General features: G+C 49.5%; 1 protein-coding gene across 1 annotated transcript; it reads left to right on the forward strand.

The window, feature by feature from the left end:
* Positions 1–538: 538 nt before the first annotated feature.
* Positions 539–12752, forward strand: DCST1 (DC-STAMP domain containing 1; the record flags this gene model as incomplete). The annotated part of the gene is made up of 15 exons (XM_007436292.3): positions 539–710; positions 1067–1141; positions 1487–1615; positions 2529–2668; positions 3778–3949; positions 4319–4462; positions 4709–4830; positions 4950–5110; positions 5272–5371; positions 5824–5919; positions 6522–6648; positions 7478–7594; positions 8308–8450; positions 9332–9445; positions 12062–12752. Coding segments are annotated over 15 exons (2058 nt in total), but the record flags the coding sequence as incomplete, so codon positions are not given.
* Between the last annotated feature and the right edge of the window lie 277 nt (positions 12753–13029).

Here is a 13029-nt window from a genome sequence, read left to right on the forward strand (position 1 = left end):
GATGGTTCCACGGACCAGCTTTAAAACAAGCACGTACGTTTGGTTTGAAAACCAGCCTGCAAGGTGCTAGTCCTCAAGAGAACTCGGAGTAGCAGAGCCACCCTTGGGGGGCTTCTTGAGAGGGATCCGAAGGAAAAGAAATGCAGCGACTACAGACAGTGATAATTACCTATTGATAGCGACCCTTCCCAGCCCGATTATTGGATGTTATCTCTGCCCGAAAGCTTCAGCGCTCTTGAATTGGGCCTTTTAAAACTGAGAATACTCCTTTTCAGTGGTGTTCGGTCTGCTGTTTGTGCTTTTATGCAATATGGTTTGCAAGTGAATTGTTCGACCCCAGAAACAACAACGTAGAAAGAACATTATTAATACTGATATTATTTTATTACTCATATGAATTACTGTATTGTTAATATTAATAATAATACAGTCCATAATAAATAGATATATTCAGGCAAATGCATTGTTGCCTACACACCCCGCTCAAACAGGCATCTAATTTTCAGGGTAAAGAGAATCTGGATAAATTTTAAATAATACTGCCATTCGTTTGCGTGATGGTGACGCTCTTTCTCTCTGCATAGCCCTGAAGCACCTTCTTAGCACTTTCCTACCCAAATCCTTCATTTGCTTCCTGTGGAGTGAACCTGATGAATTTCGGCCTGCCAAGTTTTTTCTGGGAGCTGGACTTGGGATTTTATTTGCTTTGGGTAAGTTTTCTGGGACCCACCCAGGGCTGTCAGGGCAGGGGGGAAAGAAAATATGGAAAAGATCTGGATCGGCAGGTTGAAGCCTGTATAGAAAGGAGTTGAATCGATAGATCCACAAAGCATAGCGAGAATTCAGGGATCCAAATGGGAATGTCTTGGCTATAAAAAGGGAATCATTCCATTGCTGGAATTCTAATAACACCATTTCTTCCTTCTCAATAAATCTTGTTAAAGAGAACTCTGAGAATCTGGCTTGGAAAAGAATCTGTTTGAGGTTTGGGCCGCTGCGAAGAACCAGACACCTTCCCCCTTCCCCCAAGAGATCCCTCTTAAAATCTAGAATTCTTGCTCCCCAGGCCTCACCCAAATCCTGATTTTTCCCATGACCATCGCGGAAAGCACCAAAGTCGAACTTTTGGGTGGCATGACAGGTGAGAATTGGGTGTGGGGGAGGCATGACCCCAGGAGAGAGAGGAAATGGGCAGGGGGGGGGGAAGAGAAGGGAGGAAGAATCCAGTAGAGCACTGTGGGAAGTTAAAGGGGCCTCTGTGGCTTGCTTTCCTCTTCCCTCCTCACCCCTTTTTTCCTCTTGTGCCATTCCCGAGTTGGCATCCCACCGACGTACAGAGATGCACATTGAAAAAAAACAGCAAAGCACCCGTCACGTTCTAGCATGTTGCAGGTGGGCACGGGATGTTGCCAAACACGGCCATCTAAACACCAAAGATTGAGCCTCAGTGGCCAGAATGACAGCTAACGTGTCCTCATTTCTCCAGGCGTGGCTGCCATCGGATGGGGCACCTCTCCGCAATTCCGTTGCGCCAGCCTCTTGGTCATCCCCAAATTCTTGGGGAAAGAAGGACGGATTTACATTCTCACTTACGTGTTAGCCACTGTCTATGATGGTACCAAGATTCCATTATTATTATTATTATTATTATTATTATTATTATTATTATTATTATTATTATTCAGCATTTCCTTAACCACCTTCTTCTCCAAATCTACCACTTTATTCCCACCAAATAAATGGTTTTTTCAATTTCCAGACCTGCTCTCTAAATCAGGGTTTCTCAGCCTTGGCCACTTTAAGGTGCGTGGACTTCAACTCCCAGAATTCCCCAGCCAGCATGGCTGGCTGGGGAATTCTGGGAGTTGAAGTCCACACACCTTAAAGTGGCCAAGGTTGAGAAACCCTGCTCTAAATATTTAGAAGACAAAGGTGAGATTCTTATCGGAGTTTGATGCTTAAACAAGGTAAATGTTTAAGATGGATTTCGTGCATAGCTGCCGATCAGAATCACAAGGCCTCTTTTATATACTGATTTTTATTTTATTTTATTTTATTTTATTTTCTCTCTCTCCCTTCCTGTTCTTCTGTTCACAAACTGGGAAAAGAAATAAAAAACGGGGAGGAAAACTTCCGCCAAAGACCATTTACACTGCCAGGGGCCTTGCTGTCTGAGATTATCCCCCTCTCTGCAGATATAAATAGAGCTGCAGACGTAGGAAGATACTCAGCTCTAAAAAAAGAATCTCTCTGAGCATTTTTATGACTGTTTTCTTTAGGCTGCAAGTGCCACAGTGAGCCACTGGAGGGCAGCATCTTCCTCCCTCTTTGGGATATTTAATACTTTGGGGGCATAGTTCCGCCTGCAGCCACCGGAGGGCAGCATTTCCTTATCTTTGAAAACACTATAACTCCAATTCTTTTATTTTTTCCCTTTTAAGTTTCAATTGGCAAAGCGGGCTACTCTTTTTTAGGCCTTCCATCAAGTGGGCCCTTTGGAACCCATGGTCTCCCTTCTCCATTGCCAGGCCCGGTGGCAAATATTCGTCATAATCTGGGCGAAGTGGTGCGATCCATCAGCTGCACCGTGGAACTGCAGATCGAAAACTCCAAAAAAGCTTGGAAAATTTCACTGGCCCCCATGCGTAAGATCCTCAAAGACATGGTGGTAAGAACATTGAGCCAAGGGGCCAGTCCTCTTTTTTGTTTCCTTAGAGTAATTTGATTAAAAATGGCAATTAAAAAGAGAAGAACGAATACCAACTAAAACAGGAAAAATAGAAAGTGCCGAAAAGAGGAGCAATAGAAAGGAAAGAAAGAATAAAAATATAATAAAGAAAAAGAAAAGAAATATATAAAGAAATGGCTTCCCCCTTCGTCACAAATAGTATAAACAATGTTAGTAACTTATCACCGTCTCTTAAAATAAAACCTAAGTGGCTAGTCCTCTTTTCATCAAAAGGTGGTTTGTAGAGGAAAACCCTGGATTGGGGGGGTTGGGAAAGGAAAGCGAAGAGTTTTCGTGCAATTTCCAAAACTCGCTGCTAAGCTTTACATTTCAAAATGACATTGTACAGAACCCATCATTAGTTCCGTGCTAATTTAGTTGGCTGGTTATGGTTTTTGGAGTTATGTCTGCTACTAAAATTATCTTTGGTTCACTGATCTGCTAAGCATGCTTGTTGGGCCAGGCGTATTTTCTTTAAATCTTCATGATTTAGACCAGAGTTTCTCAACCTTGGCCACTTTAAGATGAGTGGACTTCAACTCCCAGAATTCCCCAGCCAGCCATGCTGGCTGGGGAATTCTGGGAGTTGAAGTCCACACATCTTAAAGTGGCCTAGGTTGAGAAACACAGGTTTAGACTATGGTTGTGTAACTGGTGTAACTTTTACACTGGGGGTAAAAGGAGGCCACACAAGGAGAAAGGTCTAGCAAGTCAATAGAAAGGAAAATGAGATAAAATAAGGAGGATCAAGGTGATGATGAAGATTGTAATAGGAACTGCATAACGATGGCTTAAATTCTCTTTGCATAATGCATAATGCAATAATTCTATTGCATTAACTGAATAACGGTGGCTTAAATTCTCTTTGACTGGCTAAAATGGGGGGCTTCGTACGGAAAAAAAAAAAGAACGCCATTTGCGCACCCCGCTTGAGAAAATGGAACCGTTTAGACTTCCCAGCTTCGGTTTCTAGTCCTCATGAAGGTGCGGGAGTGCTTTTCGGCTCCCCAGAAGCCTCTGCCCGGCCCTTATCGCTGCTTCCCGTGCAGAGAAGCAGAAAGACCTTGAGAACCGACTCCCAAGACGTTTCACGCTCCTTTACGGAGCTGAACGAGCAAGTGGCCAGCAAAGCCGGTTACGACGGCCGTTTGGTGCGCGGAGCCGAAGGAAGCGCCTCGACGCAGGAGGTCTACAAGGCGAAGACGCGGATGCGCTGCGAAAGTAAGCGGTCGAGGGGTGGCTGAGAAACGCATTCCAGTGGGGTTTAAGCTGAGATTTCAAGCCCTAGAGCAGCGTGGGCTTCCCCTCCCAGAATTCCCCAGCCATCAACTCCCAGAATCCCCCACCCAGCGTCACTGTCCCCTGAACCCCAAACAGGGCCAGTAAACGAAATTGTGAATTTTCCCCCAGTGCATCTGCAGATCGAGAGGGGAAGGACGGATATCCCAAATTGCAAATTCAGGTCCGAGCTTTGAATTCTGCAGCGGATCAGGGTGTGCAAATGGAACCGTCCTCCCGAACGTCCCACGCCCGGAGCAATTTGTACCTTTAAACGCTTTGGGAAACGTGCGACGTTCTCTTTCCTCGCAGGTATCATCCAGCAGGCGGTCAAGCGCTGTCAAAACTGGTTCAGCGCCAAGCATCGCTCTTGCATGAAGACGATAGCGGTGCCCCTGGTCAACCACCTGCTCTGCATCCCCATGAAATTCAGCTTCCTTTGCCATCTGGCCAAGGGTGAGTGACATCCTTGCATGTAGAAACCTAGTGTCTCAAGAAAGACCGGTCTGGACTCCTTGAAATGCTAGCTTTCTAGATGCAAGGAGATGTGAAGTGGGCGTTAGGATTGGGGAAACCATCCTGGTTACTCCCACCCAACCTACGAAGCGGTACAGTCTTACCCAGACTCGGCCCCCTTGCAAAAAACATTGAAACATGGCTCACTTGCTCCTCCTCTCTACCCGCCTTCCATTTCTCCTGCAGTCATGAACGCCTGGTGCCGAGACAAGATCCCCGTGGAAGGGAACTTTGGCCAAACCTATGACCGGGTCAATGGCTCTGTGGACAGTTTAAACCAAGATTTCACCGCCAGCGTTGTCATCCAGGTCTGTCGGATGGGTCGCCTTTCTCTCCTCCTGCTCAGATGCCCCCGAGCGACTCACAATGCGCCTTATTCGGGGGGCACCAAAATGACCCCCTGCCTCCACTTCCTCCTCCTCCCCAGGAGCAGCATCAAGAGATGCTGGTGGGGGCCAACCTGTCTTCGCACAAACACCTGGTGGATAACGTCAACGAACAGGTATCCGAGAGCACCCGACGCCTGGGCACCGCCGTGTCGATGCTGCGTGTCCTGCTGTCCTGCACGTTTATCCTCGTTTTCGCCTCGTGAGTCGGGGGCCCCCTTAGAAGGGTGGGCATAGGGTACGGTTGCTGTGACCTGCACGTAGAAGGACGCCATTCAAGCTTGGAGAGGAGACGCAGGACCGATCCACCCTCCAATTCCTTGCTGAGAAGAGTCGCTGGACCTCCCTCCTTCTCTTTCCAAGGGCCTATTCCTACACGAACAAGTACAACGAGGATATCCGGTTCGATAATCTCTACATATCCCGTTACTTCCGGCAGATTGATGCAAGGCGTCGAAAGCAGGTTAGTCAGCATGGATGGGGCTGCGGGGAGGCGTCCGAGAGGAGGGCCACAGCCACAGAAACTGGCGGGGAGGAGGGGAGATTTAGGAGGAGGGTTGGAGGGATGCATCTCCCTAATGGAACCTCCAGCAGCAGCAGTAGTCTATTTTGGAGTCTCCGATGCAAGATACAGCAGCAATACAATCTCTGGAAACGTCTGACCAGCCACCTTGGGAACTAGATGGGAAGCAAGCTGGAGCCATGGTATATGCCAATGGAACTTCCCTGTTCATGGCAGTCTACCTCCGAGCTGCAATTCTAGCTCTGGGCAAAGGAGGTGAGCCTGGGACTTGCCAAGTGCTGCTAAATTACAGCCTTTCCCACCGGGGAAACGGGCTGCAGTTGCTGGGATTTGTAGTTCAGCCACAGGGGAGGCTCCGAAGCGAGGCCGTGTCCTTTTTTTCAAATGCGCAGAAAAAACGGACGCTTCTGCCCCTGCGGCGGGCCGAGGAAAGCCGCGTCGTCGACCCGTTGCGCCTCACTTTCCAGCCAGCCGAAACCAAGAGCGTGGTGAGTGGAAGCGGGATGCGGGCAGAGACCCACTGGGGGAAGTTGGCGAGAGGCGGGAAGGGCAAGGGGGAACTGGCCGAGCAGATTGATGTTGGCGCTCTAGGGGGACGGCCCCAGGGCTGAGGCAGGGGGATATTCAGCCGGAGACTCGCTGAAAGCCACATCTCCATCTGTGTTTATTCTCGGTGTTCATAATTTCAGATTTCAGCTGACTGACTCATCTATCTTCCTTCCCTCTCTTTATTTTTTCCTTCCTTCCTTCCTTCCTTCCTTCCTTCCTTCCTTCCTTCCTTCCTTCCTTCCTTCCTTCCTTCCTTCCTTCCTTCCTTCCTTCCTTCCTTCCTCCCCTCCCCTCCCCTCCCCTCCCCTCCCCTCCCCTCCTCTACTCTCCTCTCTTCTCTTCTCTTCTCTTCACTTCTCTTCTCTTCTCTACTCTTCTCTTCTCTTCTCTTCTCTTCTCTCCTTCCTTCCCTTTCTTTTTTCCTTCTTCCTCTTCTTCTTCCTCTCCCTTCCCTTCCCTTCTCTTCCCTCTCCCCTATGCCATCTGTGCCATTTCCCACCTGTCCTTGACCCTTCACACACACGCACACACACACTCGCAGATGCTGGAGCTGCTCGGCTGCTTGCCCCCCTTGCTCTTCCTGTTGATCGCCTGTGCCCTGGACTCTCTGCTCTACACCATCTTCAGCACCATCAGGAACCACTCCTTCATCCAGTACTCCTTCCGCAGTGAGTCCCACCTCCGTCCCCTGGGTCCCCACCCTGGTCCGGAAGGGCGGCTGGTCCTCCTGCCCCCCGCCCTGCCCCCGGCCCAGCCCTCAGTCCCCGGCCAGAGGGGAAATCGTGTTCAAACAGGAGCGGCTCTGTGGGGTGGTCCATTTAATAAACTCCATTACAGCTCTAAATCAGCTTCAAAATTCCTCTGCCGATGTGGCTCAGCGGGGAAGGTGCCGGACTAGGAGCTGGGAGACCCGGGTTCAAGTCCCCCCTCAGCTCTCGGGAGAGCTCTTGGGGTGACCTTGGGCCAGTCCGTCTCTCTTTCAGCTCAGCCTACCCCACAAGGCTGTTGTTGTCGCAGGGATAATGGGAAGACCCAGATGATGACTTCCGCCTTTAGCTCCTGAACAAAAAAGCAGATGTGAATCTAATCAGTAAAGAAATCATCTCTTTATGCAACATCCTTCTTTCCTTTTGCATGTCCCCTGGGGGGGGTATTTTTTTCCCAGCTGACCTCACCTCCTAAGATGCTCTAGACTTCAAAAAAAGAAAAATCACAATTTTTTAAAAGGGAGCGAGAGAGAGAGAGAGAGACTCACCCCAAATGTGGCCCAAAACTGTCAAACCTCCATCTGTGACTTTGGTCCCGATTTGAACTCTCGGTGTCCCTTTGCTAACGCTTTCGTGCCAACATTTGCATCTGGGGTTTCCTGGTTGGCTGGGGAATTCTGGGAGTTGACGTCCGCCTCTCTTAAAGTTGCCGAGGTTGAGAAACGCTGCTTGGCGTCAACCCTGGGAAGCAAAGCGGGGTTAACGCCACCCTCCCTTGACCTCCACGCAGGCAGTCACCACTTGGAAGTTAAGGTTGGCGGGGAAACCCTGATGGCGCGTCTCCTCCGGAGCACCATTGGAGCCCTGAACACTTCGTCCGAAATGGTGATGGAGACCAACAACTTGCGTAAGTGGGGAGGAAGAGGCGGCCAGCAAGGAGGCACCTTGCCCCAGGCGGGGGGTGGGGGATTGCTTCCGCTCAGCCAATCAGACGCTTTGAGGGTGGGCCCAAATCTGCATTGTGCTGCTATACTTCCACTTCCACTGGATGCTCTACAATGGTGCTTCTCGACCTTGGCAGCCTTGAGAGGGGTGGACTTCAGCTCCCTTCCTCCATGGGTGGATTTCAACTCCCAGAATTCCCCAGCCAGCATGGATTGGACTTCAACTCCCAGAATTCCCCAGCCAGCATGGGGTGGACATCAACTCCCAGAATTCCCCAGCCAGCATGGGTTGGACTTCAACTCCCAGAATTCCCCAACCAGCATGGGGTGGACATCAACTCCCAGAATTCCCCAGCCAGCAAGGGGCAGACTTCAACTCCCAGAATTCCCCAGCCAGCATGGGTTGGACTTCAGCTCCCAGAATTCCCCAGCCAGCCATGCTGGCTGGGGAATTCTGGGAGTTGAAGTCCACCCATCTTCAAGTTGCCAAGATTGAGAAATGCTGCTTTGCGATGCTTGGTGGCCAAGGCTGGGTGGTTCGTGTTTTTATTCCTCCAGCTGAAGGAGCCGCAGCCTAGCTGGGGGCCACAGCCCCCCCCAAAAGCGGCTTGTCGTTTCTTTTTTCAGAAGCTGGACATCATGGTCCCCCCCCCCTTGCCTTGTCTGTGTCCCACAGAGTGTTTGCCCGAAGCGCGAGGGATGAGCAAGGCCCAGTACGTGAACTGCGCCATTCCCCTGGGCGGCCTGGTCGCGCTGTGCTTTCTGCAAGTCTACGTCTTCCGTATCCGGCGGGTCATCGCTGCCTTTTACTTCCCCAAGGTTGGCGTGCCTTGGTCACCGCCGCGGCCCATCGATCCCATTTTGGCCCTTTTTCCAGTGCAAAAAGAAAAAAAGAAACGGTGAAGGAGAGGGCTGGTTGAGACACGCCGAAAGGCTGGACGCAGAATTGGCGGTGGGATTGGAGGGTTACAAAATTGGTGGAAGCGTCGATCGGAGTCCCCTGTAGGTCTGCCTACTCTTCCTCTCGATGCTCTGCAACGGTGGTTCTCCACCCGGGCAACTTTAAGAGGTGCCGACTTCAGTTCTGAGACTTCCCCAGCCAGCACGGGTGGACTTCAACTCCCAGAATCCCCCAGCCAGCAGGGGTGGACCAACTCGATGCTTCACCCCCCCACAGACACCCCAAGAGCCATTTTGACCACGTTGCCACCTCTGGTGCTGTGATTTCTCACCAGGCTGCAAAAGTGCAAACAATCCGGTAGATTTACTGCAGGATCAGCCCTGCTCCCTTTGCATGGTTCTCCTGCCAGCTTTGCCCTCTGGACCCCCCACCCCAAAGTCAAACTGAACCCCTGCCAAAAATGCTGTGGCAGAACCTGGAAACCCCCTCCTGTTTTGCGCGAGTCGGAGACCCGAACAATTCAAATGTTCTCACTTTATTTTATGCCGAATAAACTGAGGACGCTTCGCGCCAAGATGCGCGCGTACGTCATCTTTGCAAATGCTCTGGGAGTCGCTCCCTAAAATAAAGGCGTTGCAGACCAGAGCTCTGCTTTGCCCCACCCTTGGCCCAAGCCTCACCCTCAGCACTGGGGAACGGGACAACCACCCTGTGGGGTAGACTGCCTTTAGTCCGGGCCGGTGGAAGAGAAGGGAACTTTTCCTTCCTGCTTATGCTAGATTTTCTCCCCTTCTGGCAGCGAGAGAAGAAGCGAATTCTCTTCCTATACAACGAGATGCTGCGTCAACGCATGGCTTTCATCACTGTGCAACGGAAGCGCATTATCCTGTGCGCTCGGAGGCGCAAGAGAGTGGTGAGTAAAACAGAGCGCATTGGCCCTTTGAGGTAGGCCAAGTGAGGAAACAGACCCCGAAGAAATATTGGATCTTTGCTTATCGATCTAGATCAGTGTTTCTCACCCTCGGCCACTTTCAGCTGTTTGGAGCTCCCAGATTGATTGATTGATTGATTGATTGATTGATTGATTGATTGATTGATTGATTGATTTAAACCAGCTTACAACCACAAATACGGAAAAAAATATCCCTGGATTCTCCAAGATTTTCCTGCTCGGAAAGCAGATTTCCGAGGACTTCCAGAAAAACCCGAGAAACCACTTTTACTTCTCGAGACGTAGCAGAAAAATCCGTTTATTTTTCCAAAATGGATACTGTTCCTTAATTTCGGGAAACGCTTTGATGGCGCCCACAGTATCTTTTCGTCCGGGTTACAAAGGTATAACCGTGAGGTTTGTCGATATAACGTATTTCTTTTCCCAGAAAGGTAAATATTTGGGGGGGAACTTTTTGAAATAGGGCGACCACACACCCTCCAAGGTGCAAGATAATAAATTAAGCCGTATACAAATCCGTCTGATATTAGATCAAGACTCAGTCGTTTGAACCTGAGTTTTTTAACCTGCAAATTTTGCATTCATTCGCTGTAAAAAAAGAGAGAGAAACCCCTAAAAGGTGTAGGGTGTCCCCATTTCCAGCCTGCTTGTTAGCAGACAGCGGGACCCAAATTGCATCAAATCAATGCTGACAATTGCTTTTTCGCCCCCTTCCCCCCCAAAATCCCATTGCTTTCCAATGTCGTATCTTCAACACAGTTTCCTTAGGAATAATCACGGTCGGCCTTTATTAATCAATATGGATTATTCATTAGGATTTGACCAGGCTAAATGAATCAGAGGACAAGGATCAGAAGCGAAAGGCTCGGTGAACAGCACCGATCGACGTTCCCCGCCAGCTGAGCCAGGCCTTGTGACCTTCCGCACAACTATTTCCGTCGAATTTCTGCTTCTGCAAATATTTTTGGCACGCGGGTCTTGGCTTCCAGCTCTAAGCAGCATTCGAACCCCCGCCCCGCCCCACCCTGCCCTATTAGCTGGCAGGCGTTTTCCCTTCCTTTCTTCTTCGGCATCCTCCACCCCAGCGCTGCTCCAGGACCGTCGACCCTTCCTGTTAGCCCCGGATGGGCGTCTCTGTCCTTCGGTCCCCGCAGGATTGTTTTGGGCCCAGCCGAGCTGGTGCACGAATGGCCGCAGCAGGTCGATCCCTTTCATCCTGCGACGCGTGCCAATTTTCCCGGTGCCAAATGCGTGCAAAAGGGTGCCAGCGTGGAACGATCCTGGGCTGCTTTGGTTCAGAAAATCCTGCTCCTGTTCATGCCCGCATCTCTTTTGACGTATCCGCTCCGAGCCTTCCTTGCATGTAGAAAGCTAGTTCTTCAGGGGCAGCAGGATCAGGGACCTTTCTCTCTGGCGCTTGACTTTCTGTGTTCGTGGAGTTATTGTTTCACGTGGTCTGATCCCTAAAAGGCCAGGGATCCACTCCTGGACTTCGGAGCAAAGCAGGCCATTGCTCGTTGTGATGTTGTGAACGTTGTCAGCAACGGCTGGCCATCCATCTTGTTCCTTCTCGTCTAAATAGCAGCAGCATCTTCAGATCTCAAGACGGGGTGGGGAGGGGGCTTGATTCTGAAATCTGGGAGCTGCGCAAGTGAAAAGATATCAGCAGACCTGAACTGTAGACATCTGTATTTTTCTTTTAATTCTCAATTAGCACCACTTTGGCAATACGTGCCCACATTTTCTCCCAGTCCCCCTTTAGTGTGCAAAAGTGAATCCTTGTGGAATACACCCCCTTTCCTTCATGCAACTCTCTCCATGCTTCCAAGAATAAAAGATTAAAATCACCCTCCCCCCAAATAAATGTAATATTTATTACAGCCCTCAAAAAAACAAACCCCAAATAGCAAAATTCAGATACAACCAAATGGTTTACCTACTTTTTAAAAAAAAAATTAATTTACTAAATTTACAGGCCGCCCATCTCATATAGTTGACTCCGGGCAGCTCACAAAGAAAACAGAATAAAAATGGTAAAAAACCGACCAAAGTTAAAAACGACGAAGCCTTAGCCTAAGAGAAAACAGTCTGAGAGTTCACATAAATTGACTGGCGTTATGGGAAACTTTTAAAAACTCAAACGTATTGATCTTTTGTTTCAATAGTTAACCCCCTGCTTGTCACCGGTGTAATTTTAGGATTTCTGTCTGAGGGGAGAATTTTAGCAACTTTAGAGAGATCTCTTCCGGGCTTCAATCCTAAAACAGGCCAGATTATATCCCGCCCCAAACTCACAACGGAATTAAAAAAAAAAGAGGATCCAAGTTTCAAGGGCAACCCCATTACAGGGGCAATTTCCCTCTTTGAGAGATGGGACTCTCTTGAAATTTACCGTCCATTTGATAACTTCCCTGTCCATCCAGCTTTAGAAAAATAAACTCTTCTATATTTACAAAGAACTGTCGATCTGCTCTCAGGTGGCCTATGAGAGCCAGGCCGAGGAACCCAACCCTCTTTCGCTGGAGAGGCGCAGAAAAAGCCCAGTGGAGTCAGGACCCAAATTCCTTTCTTTTTCAGAAAAAGCCCCTCGTGGATCGGATTGGACGCTGGTGTCCCTTTCTGAAGCGGTGTCTGCTCCGGCGATGCATTCTTTGCAACCGGCCCGAATCCCGCAATTCTCGCACGTGCCCGAACGCCGACTGCGAGACCGTCTATTGCCGACTGTGCTGGCAAGACATGGGCAAGACGTGTTATGCCTGCAACCCTGACGATCTGCTTTCTGAGGATGACAGCAGTGAAGGAGGGACGGGCTATGCCGATTAAAGAGGCTCACGGTGGCATTTTCCCTGGCTTCCGTGTTAGATGTGGGCTGGTTTTTTTCATTTCGGTATAGAGGGTCCCTGCTTAGTGCCTGCCTTGGACAGCGACCGTTCATAGTTACGACGGGGATGAAAAAGTAACGTGGCGACCAATCCTCACATTTACGACCTTCGCAGGTCTGTCTCAGACTTACGAGGTAAACCAGACAGGAAACACAACCAGATAAACTAATGCTACTTTATTGTAAAGCTACATCGACAGGATCTTGCAAGTCTGAAAGTACAAATCTCCCATTATCTCCTTTACAGCCCGAGAAACTAGGGAGGGTCCCTTCTGAGTCTCTTTCTCCATCCATTATGCGGCTGAGGGCTAAGCCGTCTCTTATCCGGCCGTTCCCTTGGCAGCATCTTTTTGCCCCATATCTCAAGGCCTTTCCCACACACCATTACAGTCTGTAAAGCAAACAAAAGCTAAAGTAAGATTGTAAGCAGAGTCATGGTTTCACTTAGCGACCGCTTTGCTTAACAACCGAGTTGCCAGTCCTCGTTGTGGCCGCTAAACGAGGACAACCTGTATGTATTCAAGAGGTTATACACAAAGGCGCACAGATCACACAATCTGGAGGTTTGGGGCAGTGTAGAAGGGGGTCTCCAAATGGCCACAATAAAATAAAATTGAAATTAAATTGCGAGGCTCTTAGGCAGCTAGGTGTCAAGTGCCTTTTT

This window comes from Python bivittatus, unplaced genomic scaffold (genome assembly GCF_059951505.1).
Source record: "Python bivittatus isolate LINGU-HERP-01145 unplaced genomic scaffold, Pbiv_v1 ctg000180_np1212, whole genome shotgun sequence".
In the NCBI taxonomy this organism is placed as follows: Eukaryota; Metazoa; Chordata; class Lepidosauria; order Squamata; family Pythonidae; genus Python; species Python bivittatus.